We start from the raw sequence: 27,590 nt of genomic DNA on the forward strand, positions 1-27,590 counted from the left end.
TGAAAGGGATAGACACTCAGCGTGGTCACATGGCGAATAACTGGCTTAGTCGGACTGAAATCGAATTATCCGTTTCATGTAAACACCTTTGTCCGACTATGTGCGGTCCGACTACGATCCGACTAACACCCCTGGATAACTCCATCCGATCCAGTTGATAGTTTGACTATTGCGGCATGTATGAATCGGATGAGGAACTGGACTTTGCGTCTTTGCGCATGCTTGAGATCCCGACGGCGTCTTCTCTCCGTTATCAAATCAGCCAACAGCGCCATTCGCATTCGCTGCACTCCTATTAGCATCATGCACAGATAGTAGAGGGATGTAGCTTCACCTTGATAAAGAAGGTAGTTATTACCAAATCTCAGAAAGTTTGAAGTAGTGCCTCTGACAAAACACACTGGATTAAATCAAATCGAATGTAAAGTAAAAGTATTGAATTTTTGGGGGGCAAAACATTCCTGCTGCTTAAATCTAGTTTGGTTAAGTTTTATGGAAGTTATTGTATGTTTTGACAACCAATGACTCTGATCTACCCCACCACGGAAATATGGGTAGTAACTCAACCCCTGGCAAGTAGGAAAGTTAACACTATATTTATTTTTGTTAAGTTGCCTCAGTGACATTACAATTTATATTTATTTTATTGTGAAAGGTAAGAACGGGAGGAGTGAAGCTGAGCTGCCGTTGACAAAGCTCCGAGTTATATTTCATTAGCTTCATAACTCGTAACTTGGCTGTAAAACTAATGTATGCAAATATGATTTCTCCCGGCAGACAGATTTTCAACGGGAATCACTGTTATTAAACAACACAGTCTTTATACTTTGTAGGGAGTTTTGATGAGTGGTGTTTGTGTGACCTCGCAGAGATCCCCCTCCCGGAAGCCTTGCGTTCACCTTGAGCCTGACTCAACTGGAAATATTCATTTGAGGACTCCTGATTGCCCGTGGGTCCTCCCATCCCATCATCTGCACACTCCTCAATCACCCATTGATCATTTCCACTGAAATCTCATTGCATTACATCTCTGCGCACAACTTCCTGTTCTGTATTCAGCTCTGCAAGTTAAAGTTAAGGCGCAGTTTGAATATTTCAGCCTTGTAAATAAAAGAGCGTGCCTCTTTTCCTCCGCTGTTATTCGCAATTGACTTTCCTCCACTCACTCAGCGTTGAATTCAAGGGACCTTTTTAGAAAGCGTGCACATGTTGGAGTGTGCACACATGCATGCATGCGTGTGTGTGTGTGTGTGTTGCCGTGCATTCCTTTTGCATTTGTGTTTACGTTTTTCTCACTGTGTGAATGTCTTTGGGGCTCCGCTGAGCCCAGCACACAAACTCAATGGAGAGAAATCAATGTAAATGTAAATGTATGGCTTTGTTGCCTTTTCTGGGGAAGTTAAGTCGCATTTTCATGCGCATAAACATCTATGAAATAGATGAAGTGAGGCAGGTAATCATGCAGAGGATTAGTTGGGTTCTTTACGGTTATTGTTAATGTTGTAATCATGAGTGCAGCGAGCATAATTGATCATGTAAGCGGCCTATTGTTTATTTTCCCTTTCCAAGCACATCTTATTCTGCAGGATTCAAAAACAACAACTGCTTCAACAACAAACTCTTTGACTTCAACCTCCCATCCTTCATCCAGTGGTCCTTTCCTTCATCCCCCTCTGATTATTATAATGATCTTTACCTGGAAACTCGGGGTCTGAAAAGTCCTGGAAAGCATTGAAAGAAAGCCTTTCTAAATTGTTATAAGCTGCAAGACAAAGTTGATGAAAAAGAAAAGAAAATGTCTAGATAGCCGCAGTAAATTCACATATTCATCTCACACACGTTATCTCACATACCGTGTGGATTTATCTTCACATGTTTTGATTAGTGTTAAATCATTGTCTGTTTTGAAAAGTAATTCCTGGGAGGTGAAAACTCAGTTTAAGAGCTGCATGAACTGACCTCTGCTGTCACTTCTCTTCCTGTGTCGCAGCAGGAGAGCAGACATGGACGACGTCTCCTTGCTGGTCCGCCCGCTTCTCCTGCTCTTCCTCCTCCTCTTCGTCCTGTCCTCCCTCCCCTCCGGCTCTGCCATGCTGTGTCCCAAGAGGTGCACCTGCCAGAACCTGCTGCCGTCCTACACCGTGCTGTGTGCCAAGACGGGCCTCCTCTTCGTCCCGCCCAACATTGACCGGCAGACTGCCGAGCTCAGGCTGATGGACAACTTCATCACAACGCTGAGGCACCGCGACTTCGCCAACATGTCCAGCCTGGTCAGAGCTCCCCTCTCATAAAGGCCTTTGCAATTGACTTTGATTTGCATGCCTAGTTTCTGCCAGACAGGTTGACACGGACGTTATCAAACTGCGCTCTGCTACAACCTACTGTTGTCAACCAGTACAAAAATAAATATTCTGGCTTTAAGTGACGTACTTTTATATAAAAGCTAAATGATGGGACTGAAGTTCTTTACTGTGATTGTGGCTCTTGAATGAGCTGCTTACAGAACGTATATGACTCACAGTCATGTACGCTGAACCAGTGATAAAAAGTCAGTCGGTCACTAATGGTTAAATCAGAACAAACCAAAGCGTCAGAGAGATATTGGGGGAAGAAAACCGCTTGACCATGCGGGGAAAGGACCTCTTTCATTTCTCTTTATCTTCTCTGAGTGACGCGACATTAAGGGTCGCCAGGTTGCCGCTGGCAACCAATTAAAGAAACTGGCAACTTATTCTTGTTCATTGGTTGCCATCAATGAGAAATACGTCTAACGCCCCCGTGATGTGGTGTTGGAGACACATCTGTGAAAGTAAAAAGGATGGACGAGATGTTGTAAAAACATAAAACCGAATTCTTCTGGATTCCTGTTTAGGTGAAGAACGTGACAACTACTGCAACTCTGGTGATTTCTATACTTGCAATCAAGGATGTTAACTGATAATAAACTAAATTTCAATTATATAAAGTATTAAAGTAGTAGTATAAAATACATACAACAAAGAGGTGACTTTGGTTACTATAATACGGTCTTGTACAGCACATCATATTCTTGAATATGTCAGATTAACTGGGAAACAATAATATCAACAACAACAGAACAGGCTGTGTCCACGCTTGATGCTTCAATGCACATTAATATTAATAGTAGCTGCTAACAGCCAGAGACATTTTGTGATAGACACATCTTATAATATATTCTTCGCAATAGAACCGCAGTTATTTTGTTATTTCAAAGCTTTCTGCAAAGGAGCGGTGGCATTGAAGTGACAGGTGCTCTATTTTGTTATATTTAGGCTTATTTTTTAGAGGAGGAAAACTAAGGAAGGTTGAGCAAAGAGTTAAAAATATCTAGAATGAACTGAACCCCACAGATAAAACATGATGGCATAATTTGATTTTCAAGGCATTCTCATTGAAAGAGAACATCTCTCATTGCAGTGAGGATCATGTAAAGTCACAGAAAACACTTTTCATGTTTATTCCACACTAAACGCAGAAAACATAAAGAACATCTGCTCCTTCCAACACAACATATTGACTGAGGTGAAATCCGTGATGTCTGATCTGTATTTCATCAATTAATCGCACTATAATCATGTTACGGAGGTGGAAGGGCTTCGCCGCGCGCAGCAGCACAAAAACAAAGTACCGACTTCGGCGATATTCAACCGCCAAATAGTGGCGCAGCGGGGTACTTCCTTCAGATGCAACAGGTTTCCTCTTCAGTAAGATCACAGCACAGATGATGTTTACTCACACGTGGGAAATGAGGTTTTAATTACTCGTCGGTGAGCGAAACACGGTTGTTTAGAAATGCGTGTGTGTTTTTTCGGGGTTAATAGAAAGTATTTCCGCATCTATGTATTCCATTAACGGTGGAAGTATTCAGCAGCCTGCAAACTACCGACATCAGCAATGTGTTTTCTAATCCAACTAGTATTTATTAATGAAACTTAGCCTTACTTTTAATCTACTGTAATTCCACATTTGAAACAACCTACTGTACCTTTTAGACTAATTATTAACATCGTTGATAACGAATGGTGACAGGATGTCTTGGTGTTTAAAGGCATCCAGGAACCTGACTGCTAGTTTAATCCCCACTAGCGTACATCCTGCCGAGCCGTTGTGAAGTGAAACATCCAACCTATAGCATCACCTGTATCACCTGCTAACCCTGACCTGTGACCTTCATGAGAGAGAAGTGGGAAACTTAAGTGGTAACTTCTTCACACTGAGAGATCCGCAATGACAAAGACTATCCAGTAGTTTAGTTGACATGTGTCCCTTTATCTCCAGATCCACCTGACGCTGAGCAGAAACACCATCAGTCAGATCCGGCCGTATGCCTTCGCTGACCTCCAGGACCTCCACGCTCTCCACCTGGACGCCAACCGCCTCACCAGCCTGGACGACTCCCACTTCCAGGGCCTGGTGAACCTGCGGCACCTCATCCTGGCCAACAACCAGCTGCACAGCATATCAGAGGGAGCCTTCCAGGTAGAGAACACTCTCTACAATCGCTGTTTAGCTTTCTTAATGCAAATAACGACACTACAGAAGCTTCTGCTGAAGTTTTTGTGAGTGAGATTTGTGCGTATCTGTCACGGCTAACGTCTGATATCGATGAACCAGGCTTTCAACTAACTTCAATGTAAAAGCCGCCTGCGTCAATACTGGCAGACCTCTGTTCCGGTTTTGTGTACCTCTGTTTCGGTGTTGTGTTCCTCTATTTTTGTCTCGTGTACGTCTTATCCTGGTTGTGTACGTCTTTTCACGCCCCTTGTGCCTCTGTTCACGTGGCATGTTCGCCCGTTCATGTCTCGCGCAAATCTAAAAATACGTGTGTGTCATTGCAATTCCTTACCCTCAGTAAACATCACCTTTAACTGGAAAGCGTTAGGAAATTGAACGGGTCATAATTCCTGTTCCAATATTAATTTCCTGTGAAAACTACTTCATTCGTGGAGATTTACCACCATAATGGCAGTCAAAGAGACCTGCTTTAGGGTCAGTGTGCTCTGTTATCAGCAGAGCTGCCTGCGTTCTATCCAAGCAGCATGCATGAATGTTATTAATTGCAATTTATTTCTTATTAGGTCCACTGTCGTAGATTAAACTAACATCCTACACAGCTTATTTTGGACCTGCACATCACAAGTTCTATGTGTTCTTCACTCACACTTTCCCACCAGCAACATGTTGCCTGCACTGTCTGGCCGACCGTCTCATCGGCAGGTTCAGATTTCCCCGTCTTCTCACCGTTCATCAATAAAGTCAAGGAGCTTCAGAAGTTAATATTTCAATTGGCAGATTAAAAAACATTTACAAGCTATGACTCATATAACACTCCTTTTCAAAGGCACTAACAAACAAACAAGCTATTCAGTTGTTTGGACAGGAGGACGGTTGGTAGGAGGACTCGTGTCCTCGTGACAAAGCCTGAGGATTCGTTCCCCCACAAACTGAACATTAACCAGACTCACTTTTAATCATTTCCTTTTTGGGCCAATTAGGAGACATTTTCTGCTCACAGAGCTCTTTGTACTCCTGACAACTCTAATAAACGTTTTTTTGTCATTAAGAAAACAATAAGGCAGAGACTTTGTAATGAGAGCCGAGGCATTGTGACATTCAGAAATTGTCCCGAATGTGTGAATTATGAGAGCAATTACAGCCACGACAACAACACTTTGGCTGATCAACAGGCTGTAACAGGCTGTGTGTTTTTGTTCACTGTTATGTGCGCTCACTCGTGGTATTTCAACGATGCAATCATTGTGAGACTTGTGTGCAGGCAATTAGGTTTTGAGTGCACAACATTGATCAGGGTAATTGATCTCCATTTCTGTGTCTCTCTGATATTCCCTGTCCTCCCCTTCTTCTCCAGTATTTGTCTTTATTTCTTCCTCTCTTTAAGAGGAAGAGATAAAGACTACTTTTTATCTCCATCCACCCATCCAACCATCTCCTCTTGTATCCCTCTCTCTTAACATTGCCGCCTCCTCTTTCTCTCTTGCTTTGCCCTGAAGTACTTTCCATCACGATCCATTTTCTCCCGTTTTAATTATGATAGAAATAATGATATTAAAGACCAGACTGTCCTCAAAGGTGGCCATGATGCTGAAGCTATTGAGGATGTTGCAAAAGGACTTCTACACTTTCTCTCCCAACGTAGGACTTCCTGGAGACTCTGGAAGACTTGGATCTGAGCTACAATAACATGGTGGACATCCCCTGGGACACCATCTCCCTGCTGGTCAGCGTCAACACCCTCAGCCTCGACCATAACCTCATAGAGAGCGTCCCAGAGGGAATCTTCTCCAACCTGCACAAACTGGCCAGGTCAGGACCTTGTGACGACACTTTGCTGCACCAGCAGACATTCTGTGTTCAACAGAAAGCGTTCAACAGGTCCAAAGAGAGCCGTTTGTATTTAGGGTCTTACTGCTTTTTTAAGCCTTCAAATTAAGATGTTATTGCAGGTCATGACATGATCGAAAAAAACAATCTACCGCTTCTGTGGATATGGACCTGAATTGTGTGTTTTTGACGCTGAGAAAGTCAAAAATGGCGGTTGAAAGTTACTAAGGAGGCTTATACATGATCTACACATTGAATGCATCCACATGACTGGGAAAAACTCTGTGAAGTTTTTAATATCTAAAAACACCACTGTTTGGGTAGTAGGGGAGGTTGATGAGTCCAACAACAGCACGAGGTGGTTTTATGGTTGTGGTTATTTTGCCTACTACGACTTTTTTTGAAGGTTTTCCTAAACCGAATTACGTTGTTAATTCCTATCGCTGCCCACCAACCCAACAGAGTGCCCAAAGATTTTTATCTGCTATATATCTTACTGCGTTGTGTTGCACAGACAGAGACCATGTCACCCGGTGGGTGCAGTAAACATGCAGTACTGCTCCGAGGTGCAATAGAACATACAGCTAGAGAAGAAACGGATAGCTCGATGGGTGTTTATGGCCAGCTTTAACTCAGAGTCCTACATCACGCGTAATGTGAGATGCAGCCTCAGCCACTTTCAGCAAAACCCTGTGCACACTCGCTTCTCAGAGAGGAGCCGAGACACAGCAGAACATTTAGCAGCTAAAGAGACAGGTGTTTTCTCTCTTTCATTCCTCAGAATATAGGAATCTGTTCTCTGATTAACACAGTTGTTGATAAGCTGTTGTTTTTTTGAATTGTTTACCCGAGGTGGTTAGTCATTGCATGTTTAAATTAAGGTTAACGGGATACATTGTATGTCTCTGAACTGGGGTTGTATGAGAGACTTTTCCATAGTCAGTGTATAATGTTCTTATATCCATCTATTCCCATCTCAAGGTCACTAGACAAAAAAACTCACATGTTGTGTTTCTCCAATCTGGTAATAAGCTCCCTAAGGATAAGTACCTCGTGCAAGCACACCTAGAAACAACCATCCCTTTAAAGTTGGAAAATCCCCTAAATCTGAGTATGGGATTTCCTTCTGACAACATGAACCTCATTTAATTATAACAGTGTGCACATTAAGGAATGTTTAATTTTCAGAAGATTCCCTTATATAGTTTTATTACAACTATCGGTTATTTAAAATGATATTATGAGGTGGTGTAAACTAGCAAAATGTGCTTGAGAAATACTCTAAAACCCCAGGAGTTTTGGAAGATGAATGAATGAAGAAAGAAGGAGTCATTTGCATAATAAATGTAATAATTTTTACTGGAAGAAAATTCAGAGAACTACAATCGATTCTGCAAATCAACTCTAAATGTTCCAGGGACAAAAATAGTCTAATGCATCCAGAATAAAAGACTCATCAAAGGGCTTCAGTGCTTCTGTCTTCTGGGAGTACAGCTCCTTTAAAGGGAATTCTTTGTTTTGACTGAAACACAAGAATCATCAAATTATAATTTGTTCAAATATATTTGTTCCAATGATGAGCAGCTTTTTCATTTCACTGATTCTCAAAGCAATTAGACGACAGACTCAGACCTTTAGGCAGGAAACAACTGAGCCAAAAATCACAGAGAAATTCCCTCCATGGCCGGAGCGGCTCACAGCAGCTCTCTGCGCTCTCAGCCAGGTGGGAGAGACCCAGTAAGGCCGCTGCTGCACTGCTGCTGCACTGCAGCTCCACTGGAGCAGCTGGAGGGCCGGCAGCTTGCCTGAGGGCACATCCAAAGTAGATGATGGTAAATACCGTAGCCTTTGCTGACCGAATGGGGATTTTTGATCTTAGATTGCAACTCAAAGAAGCACATCTTTTGTTTTTAAAAGTGGTTTCACAAATTCATAATCAAAAGAAAAATTGTAAGCTTAACTAAATTAAAAGAACAATCTTTTATCAGGGTATGGCATTAATTAAATCACACTTCTCTGATATTGATCTGGTGAGTAGCAGAGGTGGTTGTTAAGTATTTAAGTAGTTTCAGCTGCATTGGTGTTGATGGAACACCATAACAGAGAGGAGATTCCAGGAGACACGCCGTTGATCTAGGAGAGCTGGACAGGAGCTCAACCCATCAGCAGGACTGATATCTGCTGCTTTGTGCAAGGAGGAACAGGTTGAGCACTGCTCGAGCCCCAGAGAATGACGCCCAGCAGGCCACTGGCGTGAATGTCTCTGACCGAACAATCAGAAACAGACTTCATGATGATCGACGTCCTGCAGTGTGACCTGTGCTCGTAGCTCAGCACTGTGGAGCTCAATTGCCATTTGCTATAGAACACCAGAGTTTGGCAGGACCGCCACTGGCACCCTGAGCACCTGTGATAGACGTGAAAGGGCCTGGAGAAGCCAAGGAGAACGCTACATCGTTCAACATGACCGGTTTGGTGGTTTGACAGTGATGGTCAGGGGAGGCACATCCATGGAGGGACCACAGACCTCTACAGGCCAGAGCAGGGGTCCCCAACCACCGGTAACCGGCCGCAGAGAAAGATGAAAAAGAGAACTGTAATTTGTTTTTCTGAAAAACATTTTATTTTGAAAATTGATGGGATTCTCTTCAAATTACACGGCAATTGTTCCTCTTGACACATTTCCCAAGTGTTACCCAAGCGTTTTTTTGCCATGCGCAGCAAATGTCAGTAAAAAACATCCTGAATACCAACTCTATTTCTGCCGTTTCCTCCAAAATGGCAGCTCACAAGCGCTTCATTCATCCGTCTCTCAGCATCGCAACTCATCTGACTAGCTGCAAGATTCTGCATGTAACAATTTCTATTGGACGACGAATCTTTGTGAAAAATGGGGACTTTTGTCTTATCCACTGCGGTCTGTTACTGCTTTGATTTCAAGTCAAGTCAAGTCAAGTCATTTTATTTTGTATAGCCCAGAATCGCAAATTACAAATTTGCCTCAGAGGGCTTTACAGTCTGTACACATACGACATCCTCTGCCCCGAAACCCACCATCGGCACAGGAAAAACTCCCCAAAAAATGAAAAAACCCTTACAAGAGGGAAAAAAAGGGAAGAAACCTTAGGGAGAACGTCAGAGGAGGGATCCCACTCCCGGGATGGACAGACTACAATGGATGCCATGTGTACAGAATGAACAATGTATAATACATGCAATTCCTATGACAGAAATGATTCAAGTAATTGTGAGTAGTAAGCCAGGCGCCAATTGTGAGTAGTAAGCCAGGACCACTGCAGAGGCAACCACCATCAGATAGAACCACCATCCACAGAATCCTGTGGGGAGGGAGAGCACAGAGATTTTAGGAGAGGGTAATGTCGGTTTATGAGTAAAGTAATATTATTAATATCTAAAATAATGATGATGATGATGATGATGATGGCAGCAGCAGGCGTCAGCATGGCCACGGTAGGTGTCAGGACCAGGGTCCCGAAGGAACCACGATCTATGGACCTGATAGGGGCGAAAGCACAAAAAAAACTCCCGGAAAGAAGCTGAATTAGTCATGTGCATTAATAAAACTTGAATTATGGTAGAACGAGAGCGTGAGAGAGGAGCTCGGTGTGTCCTAAGAATTCCCCCGGCATTCTAAGCCTATAGCAGCTTAACTAAGGGCTGGTCCGGACTAACCTGAGCCAGCCCTAACTATAGGCAGAATCAAAGAGGAACGTTTTAAGTTTTACTTTAAAAGAGCTGACCGAATCTGCCCCCCGGACTGAAAGTGGAACCTGGTTCCACAAAAGAGGAGCTTGATAACTGAAGGCTCTGGCCCCCAGCCTACTTTTTAAAACCATAGGAACAACAAGTAACCCAGCATCTATGGAGCGCAGTTGCCTTGTAGGGCAATACGGTGTTACAAGCTCTTGAAGATACAACGGTGCCTCACCAGCAAGTGCCTTGTAGGTGAGGAGAAGTACCTTAAAATCTATTCTTGATTTAACAGGGAGCCAGTGCAGAGAAGTTAATACAGGAGTGATATGATCCCTTTTCTTAGTTCTTGTTAATACACGTGCTGCAGCATTCTGAATCAGCTGGAGAGGCTTAAGAGATTTATAAGAGCAGCCTGATAACAAAGAATTACAGTAGTCCAGTCTGGAAGTGACAAACGCATGAACTAATTTTTCTGCATCACTTTGAGACAGGAAGTTCCTGATTTTTGATATGTTACGTAGATGGAAATAGGCAGTCCTTGAAGTCTTCTTTATATGCGAGTTGAAGGTCATATCCTGGTCGAAGAGAACTCCCAGATTCCTGACGGTGCTGCTGGGTACCAGAGCAATTCCATCCATAAAAACTGTATCACGCGACAGCTGGCTTCGAAGGCGCTCTGGGCCTATCAGGATAACTTCCGTTTTTTCTGAGTTTAGCATCAGGAAGTTGCCAGTCATCCAAGTTTTGATGTCTCCAAGACATTCTTGGAGTCTAACTAACTGGTCCGTCTCTTTTGGCTTGATCGACAGATACAGTTGAGTATCGTCTGCATAACAATGGAAGTTTATGCGGTGTTTCCTGATAAGATCGCCCAAAGGAAGCATAGATTTCCTCCCAGATTTCCTCTCTGGGTTGTATTTGAATGATTCTTATAAAAAAGATAAACAATACAGGTAGCCAGAATTTATCAGAGAAGTAAAAAAAGGACGATGTCGTTGTTGATTTGCCATCGAGGTGGTTTCCACGGTGCGGCGACCTCAACAAATACATTTGACGTAAACATCCTTGAAACTGATACATTTTTGATCCCTTTTTTTGAGGAAAAAAACTGTTGTTGAGCTAATGTAGGTCCAATGTTTAAATGTTTCCAAATCATTTAGCCACATCTCTTCACCCTCACCGGTTGTTCAGGGAAATCCAAAGTACAACCTAAACTGGACCCCCATGTTCCCATGTTCAATTCATTTTGGATTTGTATAGCCAAAAATCATGAATTACAAATTCTCCTCAGTGGGCTTTACAGTCTGTACACATAAGACGTCCTATGACCCGAAAACACTCGTCAAAATACACGTCGGCACAGGAAAAAACTCAACGCAAAAATGAAGAAACAAAACTTTGACATCGACAGAAAGATTGAAAAAGAGGCTGCTTTTTTACAAAGAAGATACAGTCGACACCAACTTCTTACGGTCTGCTGGTGCAAATTCAAGAAAGGTTATGCGCTACGAGCATCACAAACCAGGAGGTGGTCAAAGGTCAGCGACCACGAGTCAGTGGGTGGCCACGGGTCGACCGGTGATACCGCCCTGAATAAAAGAGAGGTGACAGCCACATTGAATATTTTTTCCCTTTTTTTTACTGTTTCTGTGGAGCTCTTCTAGTTAGGCATTTTGTGTTTCTACAAGTAAAGCCTGTTGTTATTACACATGGGTGCACGTGTGCGCAAAATGATTTGGCCCTTCTGGCAGAAAACGACATTTGAACCCAATTAGCAGAAATCCATTTCAATTTGCGTCCTGACTACAAGGCTGGGATATGAACAGAGCGAAAGCAGCCAGGTTCTTGATTAATAGTCATGCATTTATTCAAATTGCTCTAATGGGTTATTTCTGCCCTAGAGAAACAAAACCCCATGGCCAAGCTGGTGTTACTCAGCATTTGTCTTCGTGCACAGGTCAGCTTTTCAATCACACACTCTCTCTCACACACACACACACAGTTGAAACCTGAATACACACCAAAGGCTGCTGCGTGTGAAATAACATACATGAAAATGTAAAAATACAGCATACTGCTGTCAACAGCTATTAACTTTACATAAAGTCATAGCCATCGTTGAATATTTCTGCAGGGACTGAGGCGGTTTGTTGCTGACGACGGTGAATGTTTGATCGGCCACGTTATGACCAGTCATCAGTTTAAATGTTTTGGACGGCAAAATTACTGTTCAATTCCCAGAGATGGTGCAGGGGCAGAATGACAAAGATGCAATCGCGCTGCCTATATTGCATGCTGAGCATGAGAAGGACTGTTTGTTGTAATTACTTGATGTCCATGGAATTGCATTCTGGTATATTTTAATACACAGATCTGTGCCTCTTCCACAGCTAAGTTTTCCTTCTAATATGAGGAGTGCCCTGATCTTTATTTTGACATTGAGCTTGAATGATATTTCAAGTGCTATTAATTGGTCATGTGGGGGCAAATGACAATGTTGAGTCCTGCACTTGCTGGCAGCTTTTTGGCCAAAGGAGCCCATTCCAACCAGTCGGAGAGAGAATTAAAAATGATTGTCTGGTTGACTTGATCAAACGAATGGCCAAGAAGAAAAACAGAAATGAGAAAAAGCAAACCAACAAGTAAAGTTCAGAGGGCACACGCAGAAGCCGTCCCAGTGCGGTATCTTTTTTTTCATTGTAAGCCAACAAACACTGCAAAACTAATTGGTGAGCGCGTGAAAGCAGTCCGCACACGCTGCTTTGTCTCATCTGCGTATCATATCAGCGGCATGCACTGTATATCATCTGTCTTACACATTCTGGGTGGAGAATATAGACCGCCGCCCCCTGCGGGTGGGGAGAGTTGTTTACTCATACGCACCTGATAATGTTGGAGCTTGATCTTTGCAAACAGTCGGCCTCTGGTGCGTCAGATCTTTGAGGTCGGTTTGCTGCTCATTAATAATTCTATTTTGGTTTGAGGCGATTTTTCACCACCACATCCTGGAACTACAGCATTACTTTTATGAGCCGAGGATCAAATACTATAATAATCAAACTTTGTCGACTGCCAAACATGATAATTATTCAATAATCACAATTTAATTCAAGTACATTTGAAACGCTGCAACAGACTTCATTTTATGGCAAATCAACTCTCAGCGAAAGATGGATTTAAAATGAGCCATCCCTGAATAGAAGGAAGGTTTTTTCTTAAATTATATTTGTTCTGAGTGGGTTGATAAAATAATAAGGCTTTTTATGACTGATAGCGGATACTTCCGATAAAATCTCTGTTCAGTTTGCACATTTCTTTTTATCAGGTCTATTTAGGGATGATTCAGACCCATACGGGATGTGTGAAAGCTTTAAACCACTCAAATACCCACTACATGCATGTGAATATAGTGAAAATGTCAAAAAAGGTGCTGTTAGTGTGATTGAGGTGTGTGAATGAAAGGTAAAGAAATGATTGAGTTGATTTATTTTTACATGACTGTTATTCAACATTACCGCAGTTACCTGCTTTTCAGACCTTTTAAAAAGAATGGCAGGAACCATCAGGATACTTTTATGGTTCCTTTCTTTAACTCTTTAGCTCTGAGGGACGTTTAAAGTTATCAGCGTCATACTATAAACTAATCAAGAACATATTGATGTTGCACACAAATTAAACCGCAGAACTTGGGTTACAAATACATGTGCACCATATTTACATGCTCCAAACACAACCCATAAACACCCAATAACTGTGGACCAAATATCATAGCTCATGGGATGAGAATTGGACACGTAGGTAGCAGAAACATTCGTAGCTCAGCGCTACTTTGGGCTAAACACAAAATCGCACAATCTCTAAAGAAAGAAGACAGTCCACAGATTCAGCAGGTATGCAGATCTGCAGCTCACCCCTCCTTGCAAGACCCTCAGCGTACCAAAGCCAAAGTACATCAAGAACAGAAATGGTTCAACAGACGATAGTTGTAAAATGTTCCTTAACTGAGCAGTTTGCGATTAAAAGTCTTTACTAGGGGCAAAAAAATGCTGAGCACTCTCTTGGGGCTTCTCGCTATTATGTGTCATCACTTTATCAAAATCAACCTTTGCATGATGAATGTTCTTGTATTGTGCTGTGATCTGGTAGAGGTTTGGAGCCATAACATTATCATTCAAAATGGGAAATCATCCTGAAAGTGTTTTTTTTAAAGCAAACTTAAAACGTTTTCTTTTGTGCAGTACCACCATAAACACCCACACCAACCTCTGCAACCATAAAGTCTATTGATATTTACACATCTGCACAAAGTCCCACAAGTGTTCCCTTTATTATGACTCCCAGATTTTTCAAATATTCCTTGTGGTTGCAGAGATATTTTTATCATGAGCAGGGGCATAAAAAATGGCTTGTGTTGCGATATGTGCTGGCAGACCCAAATGCCTCGCCGGGAACGCTTGGTTCTCAAGAGGATCCCCAACTAAACTTCACCAAAAAACACCAAACCGACAACCTGACTTTTGTCTTCAGCGTAGAAGGTTTCTATTTACATTCAATGCATCATGCGGAATGTAAACATCCTGCTTTTGCTTTTCCAGAATAGAAAAAATATTGAGGACATGAGCTTATTGTCCTCAACTGAGCTGATTAGCAGGCAAGCCGGAGTCTTTAGTCCACTTCTCTTTTCGGTGAGGTTCTAAAAAGTCTAAATCTCCAAATGTCTTTTCAAAATACTTTTTTGAAATATTCTTATATTGATAAATGTTCATGTTTTAATTTAGCCATAACTCTAGAGTCTCTACCTAATACCTGCCATGAATAATGATATATTCAAAATAGATCAAACTGGCAGATTTAACACAGAGGCGACTGTGGGTGAGTGGGGAGCACGGTCGTCCTCCAATCAGAGGGTTGTTGGTTCGATCCCAGGCTCTGTTAGCCCGCATGTCGATGTGTCCTTGGGGAAGACACTTAACCCAACATTGTTCCTGTAGCTGCGACTGCAGTGTATGAATGTTAGTTACTGATGGGCAGGTGTCACTGTGTATGGTTCTCCTGTCATCAGTGTATGAATGGGTGAATGATGTCATGTCGTGTTAAAGCGCTTTGAGTGGTCAGAAGACTAGAAAAGCGCTATAAAAGTACAGACCATTTACCATTTAACATCCACTCTAGCCACCTTTATCAAAAAGGTTTTGTCATTGTCTAGACAATCAACAATTACCCTCAACAAAAGTTGTTGACCGATTACTTGTCTCTGTCACCAGATTGGACATGACCTCCAACAAGCTGAAGAAGATTCCCCCCGACCCGCTGTTCCTGCGGATCCCGGTATATGCCAAGATGAAGGGCTCTCCTCTCACAGCGCTGGTGTTGAGCTTCGGGGGGAACCCCCTGCACTGTAACTGTGAGCTGGTCTGGCTCCGCCGACTGACCAGAGAGGACGACCTGGAGACCTGCGCTTCCCCTAAAGAGCTGGCCGGAAAATACTTCTGGACTATTAAAGAGGTTGGTTGAAGTACAGTAGCTGCATTAATATCATTTCATAAAACAACATTATCCCCCACCTTAAAGTTCATTAAATAACCATCATCAGTCCAACTTATTACAAGATTGTGGGTATTCAGGGATACTGAATTATTATATACATTACTTTTAGGTAAAGGGATTCAAATACAGATTATTGAAAATGATAGAAATACAAACAACAATTAATAACTTTTATGCTCTGCTTTAATACATATTTTTTAGCATTTAGCCATGAATGATGAAAACTCCATCATTAAAATCTTTCGCAATCCCACTCCTCACTCCTCCGCTGACCCAGAAGTACCATAACCACAGTTTTATCTTTTTTTTTTTTTATCCAATATAAAACAACATGTGATGCTTCATTCGGAACTTTAATAGAAGCTTTGAATTTCATAGAAAAAGATATTTGGTACAGTTCTACTCAATAGATTTTCATTTGGTCTGCTGTGATAAACAGCGATGAGTATGTAATCAAAGGTCATCACAATTGAATCCGGTAGGTCCTTCACGTGGAACTGTGTGAGTTTTGCCTCAGAATCCATTAAAGCCTGCAGCTAAATGTCTGAAATTTCCTCCCTGTATAGATGCACAATCACTGTCGCTCTCAAGCACACCCGAGCAGATGATTGGTGTCACAGAGGAGTGAAGTTTCTAGTAAAAGGGTTGTTGAGTGTTGAGTATATGCAACAGGCCTCAGGTGCATTGCCTTGGCATTGTGTACCATTTAGTTATAACACTGTATGTGTTAGAAGACACAGAAGGGGAGGCTCGGGTTAATGTCCCAGCAAATAGCCAAGATCAGGTTCAAGACGACTGACAGTGGTTTAAAAGTAAAACACCTAGCTTTATTTATTTGGTGGTTTCTTCATCAAGAGCAGTGCACAGCAATGAACATCACTGCAGCTTTTCATTAGAAGTCCCTGTAGACGTGTTACAAAGGCAAACCCAGAGGGCCATTAATAAACTGGGTTTGAAATAAATCAAATAGTAGTAGACCCTTACAGTTCTTGTGTTCTGCCGGGACGATGCTCTCACACGGTGTAATTTGAACCCACTGTCAAACACATAAAAACATTTACTTCTTGTGGAAATACAGAAATAAAAAGAAATCATGAGCATGATCCGTGCAGCAGGATAAGATATAGATAAAACAGCCTTTACTTATTGGACCAGGAAAGCTGCGCAGTCAGCTCAAGCACATGAATTAGGCAGGAATGAGGCTAAAACCTCAGTCAATGAATAAAGTAGGCAGGTACACTTGCAGGGTTGGGCGACAGTAAAATGGCACAGGGACATAATTTAAATATAATGAGGAGATGTACAATCAGGGGCGGCAAAACGGACCAACGCAGGAAGTGAATTGATCTGAAATTAGAGGAGAGCTGCAATGAAGGGAATAGAGGAAATATAATAACAAAGAAACTTAACAAGACGAGACATGCCAAACGCAGGTTAGTAAGAGCACCAAGCCAAACCAGTGCAAACCTGCAGTTGCTTCAAATGGAGTCTGGATGGGGTTACACTAAAGGTCGAGGAGCCCCTGTCATTCCCCCGGCTGGGGCGCTACTTATGTACGGGTGCACGGCTTTACTGATACTGATACTTAACATAAGGAAGCTCTGCAGTTCAAGGCGTTACCCTAAAGAGGAGGACAATACGGTGATGCCTCACCTGGAGATCCCTCTTCAGTGATAAGTGGAGGGGTCCCATGAGATACAAATGGGATTAATTGGTATCATCTCTTAAAGGTTGATGTACAGACCTTTGCCTCACCTCGAGTAATAGTGCTGGGCCTTGTCGGATCACTATAAGAGGATTAGCCTTGTAGTGCGATCCAGAGACCCCCGTGTCACCTAAGTGTCTGGACAAATTAACACTCGGAGAGTTAATAGCCTCTTTCCCGCTGCAAGGACGAGTGGGCCTCCAATGCATCAATCAGCAGTCAGACATTAGGTGTTCCTGCTTTCAAATCGATGATTTGTTTCCTCTGACGGAAACGGAAGCTCCGAAATCCGAAAGGTTGAATCCTCATCGAAATGGAAAGGAGAGTTGATTCTGGTTGGTAATCAACGACAAACCAGCAATCAAGACCAGATGAGCACTTGATACACTCCTTCACACACTCCTACTTCCACAAACTCAGATCAGGGAGCAGTACGGTTCAATCGCTGCCCTTTATCCCCTTTCAGCGTCACAGTAGCAATTGAGGGTTAGAATACAAGAACGACAGGCACTGGTGCTTTATTTGAAGCTACAGCCCAGCAGTCCTCGGGTCGCAAGTCTTTTCTGCTGGTTAGTCCCAAAAAGGGTTCTTGCACTGAGTGGTAGGACTGATGAGTAATCCCTGGTATGCCTTGGCAACCCCTGCATGGCCTCGCAATAATACTCCACCAGGGTTTTAGCTGGCTTTATATTGGCTTAGGTACCAGTGGGTGGTTTTAAATATCGCAAGGGCTGAGATCACTTAATCTTCATTGCACACAATATAAATCCTCCTTAGAGTCTGCTGTTAGAAGAAGTCATAGGCTCTGTGCACAGAAGATGGTCTTTTCTTGAATATTTTATCTTACTTGTTGGTTCATGGATTTTGAATCTGTGTAAGTCAACCAAATAACCACTAATCTTTTTATTACTGCAGCTTTATTGCAGCTGTTTGTAATAGAGGTTTGTGGAGTGAACAACACATTCCATGTAATTCTTTAAAGCGATTCAAATATGGTGACACAGACATTTTGCCTGATCTCCATCAACAGGACGAGTTTGTTTGCGAGCCACCGATGATAACTCGCCACACCTCCAAGATGTTTGTGATGGAGGGTCAGGAGGTCAGCCTTCGCTGCAAGTCCATCGGAGATCCTGAGCCGTCCACGCACTGGGTCAGTCCCGATGGAAAGCTGATCGGCAACACCACCAGAACCGTCTGCTACGAGAACGGCTCGCTGGACATCCTCAAGGCCTCCGTCAAGGTAGACATGTGGTTTCAACCCCATGGACTTGGGTCATGCTTGTGTGTGGATTGGTGCCAAATGTGTTGGTCAACTTTCTCTGCTTTCAACATGGGCCAGATGGCCCCTAGGGGGTTGAATCGGTTGGTTTTTAACTATTTGCTTGAGAGTCCACTGATCCTAATAGGATGTGTTTAAGGGTCACATTTCAAAGTTTCTTTGTAAAGATTAAAATGCAGAAAAAAAACGACTAACTGTGCAGAGGAATTCCTCCACGTGTCAAACATCAGGCGGGTGAGTTGCAAACGGACCACTTAAAGCACTGCTATGCTAAGCCAGCTGCTAGGCTAAACTAGCTGGAGGAGTTGCTAATTCAACATGTTACACCCGGTGGAATTCTTCTTCCAAGATGATTAAATGTTAAAAGTTGTAAAACTAAACAAAAAAAATAAACGTTTTCTAAAGTGAATACGCATTACTTGTAAAATTTAGTCTTTGGAAAAAAAACAAACGACAACAACATTCATTTACCGCCATTAATCGAGATTAATGAATTTCAAATGTGCGATTAATTTATTTAATTTATCTATTGACAGCCCTAATTCTTTTAATAAACAGCTAAAAATCGTACCAATGTTATACTTTTTATTTATAGAGCCCCCACGGTACTCAAAGATGCTTTACAGATATTTAAAATCATCATTAAGAGCTACACATAAAAATAAAAAACTTAATTAATTAAGTTAAGTAATTAATTAAAAGCAGTTTTGAAGAGGTGAGTTTTGATTTCTGATTCGAACAATAAAAGTTTATTGCAGTCTCGATGTGACGAGGGAGGGGGCAGCTATGGACACAGCTCTGTCTTCCCATGTCTGTCTCGGAATCTCAGAGAACAAACCTGTCACGCTTTGGGTTCACGTATTGTTTTATTTTGTAGTTTCATGCCTCTGGTGCTCCTGGGTAACTTCACTTCCTGCCTTGTCCCGTCATCCCCTGTGATTGTCTGCCGTGTCATGATGTTTCCACCTGTGTCCAATCACCTGCACCTTCCCATTGTATTTAAGCCATGTGTGTCTCTTGTGCCTTCTCGTGTCATAGTTGAATGTACTGAGTGTTGCTCGTGGTTCTCTTGGTGTATTGTCGTCCGGTCCCCGCCTGCGTTTTTGCCCCGTTGGCATTTTTTTGATTTTGCCGAATAAAGTATTTTTGTTTTTCAAACTCTGCGTCTGGGCCCTGCCTTCCCCGTTCCTGACAAAACCAGGACTATAAAGCTTTCTGGCAGCTTGGTTTTGAAAATGTTCTGATCTCTGTACAGTCAGTAGGGAAACCGCTTCATGAAATGCCTTTGTGATCTCTGTATCCAAATCACATTGGCAAGGCATGAAGGTCTGAGTGATGCACACCACAAAAACACGTGGACATTAAAGTTAATGAGTTTTTCCAATGATTGACCAATGCCTTGGACAATGTGTGTAATGGGTATTAAACTTTATTATTAATATCTCTTCCCATTTTTAATTACAATACAGCATATGAGCTGTGTATAAATTACATAAAAAATTGAGACAAAATATATATGAATAGTTTTTTTTTTTTTTTACAATTTCAGTTAATATTAGCATTTAATTGGTTAGCTGTCAGTTTGCTACCAAAACAATCTTTTTGTTTTACTATTGATATTTGTTCAATTTTTTTTTTCTCAAATATTTAAAGTTACATTTTGTGTCTTTTCCTCCCAATGACCTCTAGGATTCTGGAAAGTTCACGTGCATAGCGTCCAATGCGGCCGGGGAGGCCACCGCTCCTGTTGAGTTGGTGGTCAACCCCTCACCACACTTTGACCCAAAACTGGACCCCGACCCCGGGCCTTCGGACATCCCCACATCCATCAAGTCCAACGCCAGCGGTGGTCAGTCGCGCTCCGATCAGCAGAGGGTCAGCGTGTCGGATCTAACGTCCGGCTCTGCAACCATCAGATGGCCGCCGCAGAACCACATACCAGGAGTCCGCATGTACCAGATCCAGTACAACAGCTCCTCAGACGACATCCTCATATACAGGTAAGAGAGAGGGGTCGAGAGGGGCCGAGTGGGGCTGCCGGGGTTCACAAAGCTTGTTTGTTCTGATCTGCATGTTTTTGTCAAGAATCTTTAACACACGTGTTCAGCTCGAGGATCAGTCCGAATGTAAGACAGCTTCAGCATTTGATACAGAGCAAGAAAACAAACCACTGAAACCAGTGGATCAGGATTAAAGCTTTGAGAAACCGAGACCCTCGTCAAACCCATTGTGCTGTCAGCTGCTTCCAGACATACTGGTGGAGGTACATCATGAACATCACATGTTAAACCACAACTTTTTTGAGGGTAATCCATCAATTGTGGTAAAGAGTGTAAATGACACTGAATTATGGGGAGAAACAGAGTTGTGCTTTTTTCTTCAGGAACATTTATTATAGAAATCCAGTTACTGCCTGGTGGCTGACAAGCTTGGATGCTTTGATAGATGTATACATTATTTTTCTATTAACATCCTATGGATTTAAATCCAGGTAAATGTCATTTTCCACTGAGTCTCGCCGTAACTCACGGGTTCTCTATCATCCAGGGTCCAGCTCTCCATTAAAGCTTTACAATGTTCACACTGTTGGAAATATTGAAATCTGTATTTATTCACTATTACATCCATTTTGCAGACGTCATCTTAGATGGGGTTCTAAAACTACATGCTAACATGCTTGGAACTTTTTATGCACAAACAAGAAGTCTGGGTTGGTTTCTGTAACAATTGCCTGTGCAGTAATTCTTATTCTTTCTTTGTATATCCGGCGCTGTGCAGGCAGCTACCTAAATACAACCTGCGCCTAACGCTCTCTGTAGCAGCAGATCAGTTCCACATATGGCAGTCTTGTTGGAGGTCACTACAGGAACTGTGCAAACAGCTGAAAGTGTTTACAACATCTGTTTGGTTATTCTTGTTTAAAAAAATGAAATCATTTTCGGTATAAGATTAGAGATGTCCTAAGTACATCCGTCAGTGTACCATCAAGAAAACTGCTTGAGTTGACCACAAACATGTGAGTGCCTGCTGAGTTGACCGCAGTGTGGTAGGAGACCGTTTCATGTTTTGTCCGGCCGTATTACATTTTTTTAAATTAAAAAAAAAGCTCAGCGAACAACGAAATCAACTAATTTCCTCTGACTTTAGGAAACAAATGGTTTGTTTTATCTTATTAAACATTTTATAGTTTCAAAGGAAAAATTGGGAATTAGTATCTTTTTCGACCATAATAATGAGCATAGCACATTTCATTTCCGAAGTAGATATCCTAAAAATAATTAAAAAAGTAATAGCCCTAAATCTGTAACTACTGTATCTGGTGTTGATAAAAGGCTGAGTCAGAGCTCAGGCATCTGCTTGCAAAAGTCAGGACACCCAGCCGGGTTCAGGTGGCAGATGATGGCAGACAGAACATTGAGATTCATAAAATGTAGTTATTTTATGCTACTTAAAACAAAGACAAAAAATGCTTAAAGGGGAAAGAGTGTATGCAGTAATTAGTCATTGCATTCTGCAGCAAAACCACAGATACTCTCAGAAAACATGACATGTTCATGCAGTGCAAATTAGGAAATTGTAAATCAGATGATGTGATAATCCACAATGTATATATTATTGCATTTTTTTCCAGAGGTAAATGAGCAGTAAAACTTATTTTTGGTTTGTCACCAAACCCTAAATCCTCCAGGTAACAGCAGAATTTGCACATTCTCATCACCAGATGTGGATTTCTAAGCATATTTCAGACTCAAGCTGCCAAGTGGCTGACTGGGGACCCTCGATCAGCCCGTCCTACTGAGTGACCGCTGGATGGTCCCATTAGCCACTTCAGCCAGCTCCGTAACCTAGCAACGCTATTCAGGATGCATATTTGAGTGTTATTACCAAGCATTTGAAGGGCTGACAGGTGACAGTTTGAAATGTGTCCAAAGGCTCAATCCTCAGTTTGACCAAAGTCAAAGTCCCTCAAGTGACCGTTCGAGTGGAGAGAACACCTGGTCAAGTGCACAGCGTTCGTTGGACTGTTTCGCGTTGAACTGTGTGGGTGATCTGATGATTTTACCATAATTACTTTTTATATCCACCCATGAGTGTGCACTTACTGCTGGGTTGTGTTAACAAACAGCCAGGAGTCAGCGGTGTAGGTTATTTTTGACAATTGCTGTTTGTTTGTTTGTTTCACCATACACATTGAGTTTGAGGCTACACTTAAACTCAATGTGTTAAAAGAGGTGGAACCACACAAGGAAACACCGTCTTCCCTTTCATTTAGGCGTGGGTTGGTGCATTCAGGACGCCGAGGGAGAAATGCAGCAATCTGCATAAAAAAATTGGCAGCAGAATCCACCTTTAGTGAAATGATACGAAACGTCACGGTGTACGACTCAACCGCGACAAAACAAGAGACGCTAATCCCACACAGCAGCTTGGTGCCATCAAGTGACACTCACTCACGGCAGCACTCCACTGGATGTGCTTTAAATGCAGCAGAAGTGACCTAAAGCCCTCCCACAGCTGAAGGAGTTATGACTATTGTCCGCATGCAGCAAAGGAGGAGCCACTTAAACGTTGTTGAGATACAGCTTTCTTCTGGGAGTCCACTGTTTCTTCTGAACGAGGAGTGATGTGCAACCATGTGCAACTTTGAGAAGGAAAATATTTAATGCCAGATGAGGAGTCATTCCTTAACCCAACTAGTTTCTTTTGTGCTGAAAACTAACCAAACCGTAACCACCTGGTTCCTCGCGTCATGTCATTTCAATGGTGGCCTCAAACTCTTTCACAACTACAATGATAACCAATCAGAATATTTTTGTTTCACCATCTCTGCAATTCATGTTCATGATGTCTAAAAGAAAGTATACAAAAACATATTCCTGCCATTAATTATGTGTTGTGTATAACTACACTGACTTGTTAACACTGTAGTTGGCATAGTGGCCAAAACTGACTATTACGGAGGATAAAGATCAACAAAACCAAATGTTGATAAAAGTAAAAAATTAAAGTGGTGCATGAAGGAGAACTAAAGCAGGTAAATGAGTTAACATTTTTTTTAACTTAGTTATGGTGAGATGTCTAAGATAAAGCCTTTATTTACCCCAAATATTGAGATAATGTGTTGTTCTACGAAATGAAATATATCAGGACCAGATACAGATTTTTTTTGGTCTAAAAACACATTGGTTTAAGATAATCTTGCCGAACAAAACAAGTGTGATGAATGTATGTTTGTCACAGAAATACCGTAGTAATCTAAAAGTCCAGTGTAAAAATCCTATTGGGTTGTTGCCAGCTGGACGCCAACTACCTGGTACATATATGTGTGTTATCCCTGCCCCCGGCTTTGTCATTTCACTTGTTTCACAACTGTTTGTTACATATACATATATACATATTGTTGTTCATATGTATGCTTCATTTACATTAATGTGATTTATCATTCATCAAAACAGAAAAAGGCTTTATATTATTAGTATTTCAACACAGAAAGATGAGCTTGGATTGATGTCTGCACCAGTGTGAAATCAAACAGAAAGTGAGCTATGTAGTTATTTATTTCAGTGTATTTACAGTAGGTACTCTCTTCTTCATTCACTCTCCTTTGGCCGCCTTCAGGCACAGAGATGCAGCCTCTCGTGCTTCCAAGATCTTTGAAGTTTTCATTGTCCGGGATGGAAAACCGGAGCTCTCGAAGTGAAACAAGATTGCTCCCTCCATTCTTACCCCGGCCGCTGTTGTTCCCTTGAGCCCGGTGTTTACACCAAATGTTTCTCCAGCGGATTGAGAATGGATGGGTAGTGATGTGGAGAGGGGAGTCAAGAAAACAGATCAACTAAAGGAGTCACGAGATAGCGATCTTTCAGAAACACCAACATTTTGGGCAAATCTCAAAACCCTGATTAAATTCCATCTCTGGTCCGAAACACTGTCCCTGCTGGCCACCGCACACGCTCTCAAATTATAAACAGGGAGTCAACTTCTTCTGGCCTTCCTTCCCTGTAAAAGAGCACCGGAGCAGTGCTTGAACATTGGACTCCAGAGTGGCACAATTTCATTTCATTGGAGCTCTGTGGCGGAGGTACAGCGTTGGCCTCTCCACTGCACACTGTGATGGAGGACACTCGCTACGCCCACTCTGCCCTCTCTGCTCCGCCTCTGCAGTCTGGAGCCCGGTTTGCAGACACTCTGCAGTCAGAGCGGCTCCTCGTCATCACATACTGAGACAAGCGCTGTACTCTGCACCGCAGCACATCCATTATTGTAATTACCGAGCAAAGGATAGTTTGCTATCATTTCTTTTTTTCTTGAGGTTGTGCCGGTGTGCTTATTTACAGCATGGCGAGTTCCACATTAAGTTTATATGCCTGGACCTCACACAAATAACCTCTTAGAGGCGCTACTGATTATCACTAATTAAACAGCCACTACATGGAAGAGCATGTCCATCTTGCACAAATATACTGATATTCACTAGAAGGAACTGTAATCCACTGAATAAAACAGCTTACAGTCACAGTACAGTAAGTATTGCCCAGACACACTGCCAGAAGCTGCTCTGGGTCAACACGATTCTGTAGTTGGTCGTCAGCCTGCACAAACTTAGTTTGACATTAAAAGGTGTTCTCAAAATTGGCATCGCTGCAGGTAAAAATTGTACATTATACTTCACATTTGGTTGATGTTTATTTATGAGCATCTTCTTTTACATCGATGCAACACAAGACGGGGAGCATTTGCTGTAGTAGTAGATATAAAAGCCCCAGCATGTACATTTTTGCTGCTTTCATTATTGTAGGTAAAGGTGGCAAATGTTTGCCTTTTTCTTAGACATTCTTAGATATTCTTCGATATTCTTCTCAGAGACATGATACTTTTGACCAAAGCATGTCTCACGTATAATATGTTATCTTGGTTATGTTTTTTAATTTGTTTTCCTACGAAAATCCAGCAACATGTGACAATTTCCGCTCCTAATAGGCATTCTGCTCTTTTAAACTAATTTAGTTTGATTCCTATTTTCCTTAGGAAAATAATATAGTGTGCTCAGAATAACCTTGACAGATAAATTAAATATTTGCATTTCACACGAGGCAAAAGCAAAGATCTCCTCAGTGAAATATGTGTAATTTTCTTTGTTCATCGATCCCATTCTGCCCATCCTGTGTGGCTTTTTTCAGATTTTTATCCATCCAGGTTGATGATTATGTGGACGCAAACATGGATTTGTGGGTAAGCCTACGAACGCTGTGTGAGAACAGTCTGCTGCACAACATGTGCAAGTTTGATTGTAGTAGACCTCAATCACAATCTTCAAGAAGAGAGTCTGCAGCAGACCTTTCTAAGCCTGAATGAGAGGACTGTGCCCCTCCTGCATTCTCAGAGCAGTGAAGGAGGAATCTGCTTCTGCAGGACTGAGTCCATCATTAGAACAAGAAGACAGAGACTGACCAGCATCTAGTGCGGTGCCTTACACGGACAACAAAGTAAGAACATGCCGTATCGGCAAAAGTATTGCAGGCTGTAAAAACGTCACTTTTACCCCACGCTGTTCTATAAGTGCCCATGCAGTCAGCCTCCCAGCAAGCGTCTTGTCCAAACCGTGCATCTTTATCTTTTGAGGAAAAGTCGAACGAGCCGACCCGCTGTTATTCCCCGGCTCGCTTCAAACGCCATTTGGGAGCCGTCCAATACTGCTGAACTGCATTAACTGTGTGAACTGAGCAGCCAGTCAGCACAACAGCAGCTCTGTGTTCATCACGGAGGTTGTTTAGGGCTGGCTAGAAGCGAGGAGGGGTTTTGCTCCTTCATTTTCCCAGCTGCTGAGATCCAGTCCAAACCCCCTCTAAGCTTTAGGTCGCCGCTTCCCTATCATAATGGTGTGACAAATCGGGTAATGAGATTCACACAAGTTCAGTGACCAACTTTCCTCTCCCCAGTACAGTCTTTTGGAATCTCGTGTGGTGTGTCCATTATTTTATAGTCGTATGTGATTGGCTGCACACTCAAACGTGGTTCCGCCCAGGTTGGTCATCGTGATGTTCCTTCCCACCTGGCTCAATCTGATGGCCGAATCTGAAATCCCTCGCTGACCTGAACAAAGTGTTTCTATTACCTGAACTTAACAATACACAGCTTCAAGTCCCGCCCCTCTAACTCAGCCTGGCCAATCGTAGTATCATCTTTCTCGGACGACCAGCTTTGCGGCCATTAGTGATGGGAAGTTCGGATCTTTTTACCGACTCGGTTCTTTGAATCTCGTTCAGTAAAATGAACGAATCTTTCTTCGAGTCCTTTGTTGCCGGGGTGGTAAGATATTACCAACCATTTTACCGACTCGGTTCTTTGAATCTCGTTCAGTAAAATGAACTAATCTTTTTTTGAGTGGACTCGTTACTCTCGAGTCCTTGTAAGGATTCGTTCAAAATGACACATCACTAGCGCCCATGGAGGATTGGCCCACAGGAGGCGAGTCTGTGAAGCAGTTCGGCCGCTTGCTGATTAATGATATGAATGTGTGATCTACAATTTTTTACCATCAGCCTGATGATGACGCGCAAGTTTTTGGTCAAACCATTTCGGGTACACATTGTAGCAGACCAAAGTCTGCAGACTTGTTTTCTTTCCACCTGGCAAAAAAGAAGGCGGGGAAAGGAAGGCTATGAAATTGGACAGATCTTTAGTTGGAGGAGCAATAAACTGCCAGAGGCTGAGAGAGGAGTGAGAGGAAAAAGGACAACTAAAACTTCTGGTTTCTGGGCCTCAGGTGCCCTACGAAAGCGATAAATAAAAGGAGCTGCTCGACACTGGAAAGACCTTTGGACTGCGCTGGACTACGGTGGGCTTCCTCGCCGTCGTTGATCAGGACAGATAATTAATAAATAATTAGAAATATAATTAGGAATAACGTAAACCTGTCTGCCGCCCAATGTATTTTTCAGATTAACAGCAGGGACAAGTACACGAGTGAGGGACATG

General features: G+C 42.3%; 1 protein-coding gene across 2 annotated transcripts in view; it reads left to right on the top strand.

The window, feature by feature from the left end:
- LOC120833097 (leucine-rich repeat and fibronectin type III domain-containing protein 1-like protein) overlaps positions 1-27,590 on the top strand; it is a 278,724-nt gene that overhangs the window by 219,641 nt on the left and 31,493 nt on the right. The window contains exons 7-12 of one of the 2 annotated variants that reach the window (XM_040200055.2): positions 1,991-2,270; positions 4,300-4,500; positions 6,179-6,345; positions 15,342-15,582; positions 18,360-18,572; positions 20,301-20,611. In XM_040200055.2, the coding sequence (XP_040055989.1) occupies positions 2,004-2,270; positions 4,300-4,500; positions 6,179-6,345; positions 15,342-15,582; positions 18,360-18,572; positions 20,301-20,611 (1,400 nt within the window). In that variant the 5' untranslated portion in view covers positions 1,991-2,003. The remainder of the gene's footprint in view (positions 1-1,990; positions 2,271-4,299; positions 4,501-6,178; positions 6,346-15,341; positions 15,583-18,359; positions 18,573-20,300; positions 20,612-27,590) is intronic. The other variant, XM_040200217.2, reaches the window with a different exon arrangement.

The sequence above is a fragment of the Gasterosteus aculeatus genome, chromosome 1, assembly GCF_964276395.1.
Source record: "Gasterosteus aculeatus chromosome 1, fGasAcu3.hap1.1, whole genome shotgun sequence".
NCBI lineage: Eukaryota > Metazoa > Chordata > Actinopteri > Perciformes > Gasterosteidae > Gasterosteus > Gasterosteus aculeatus.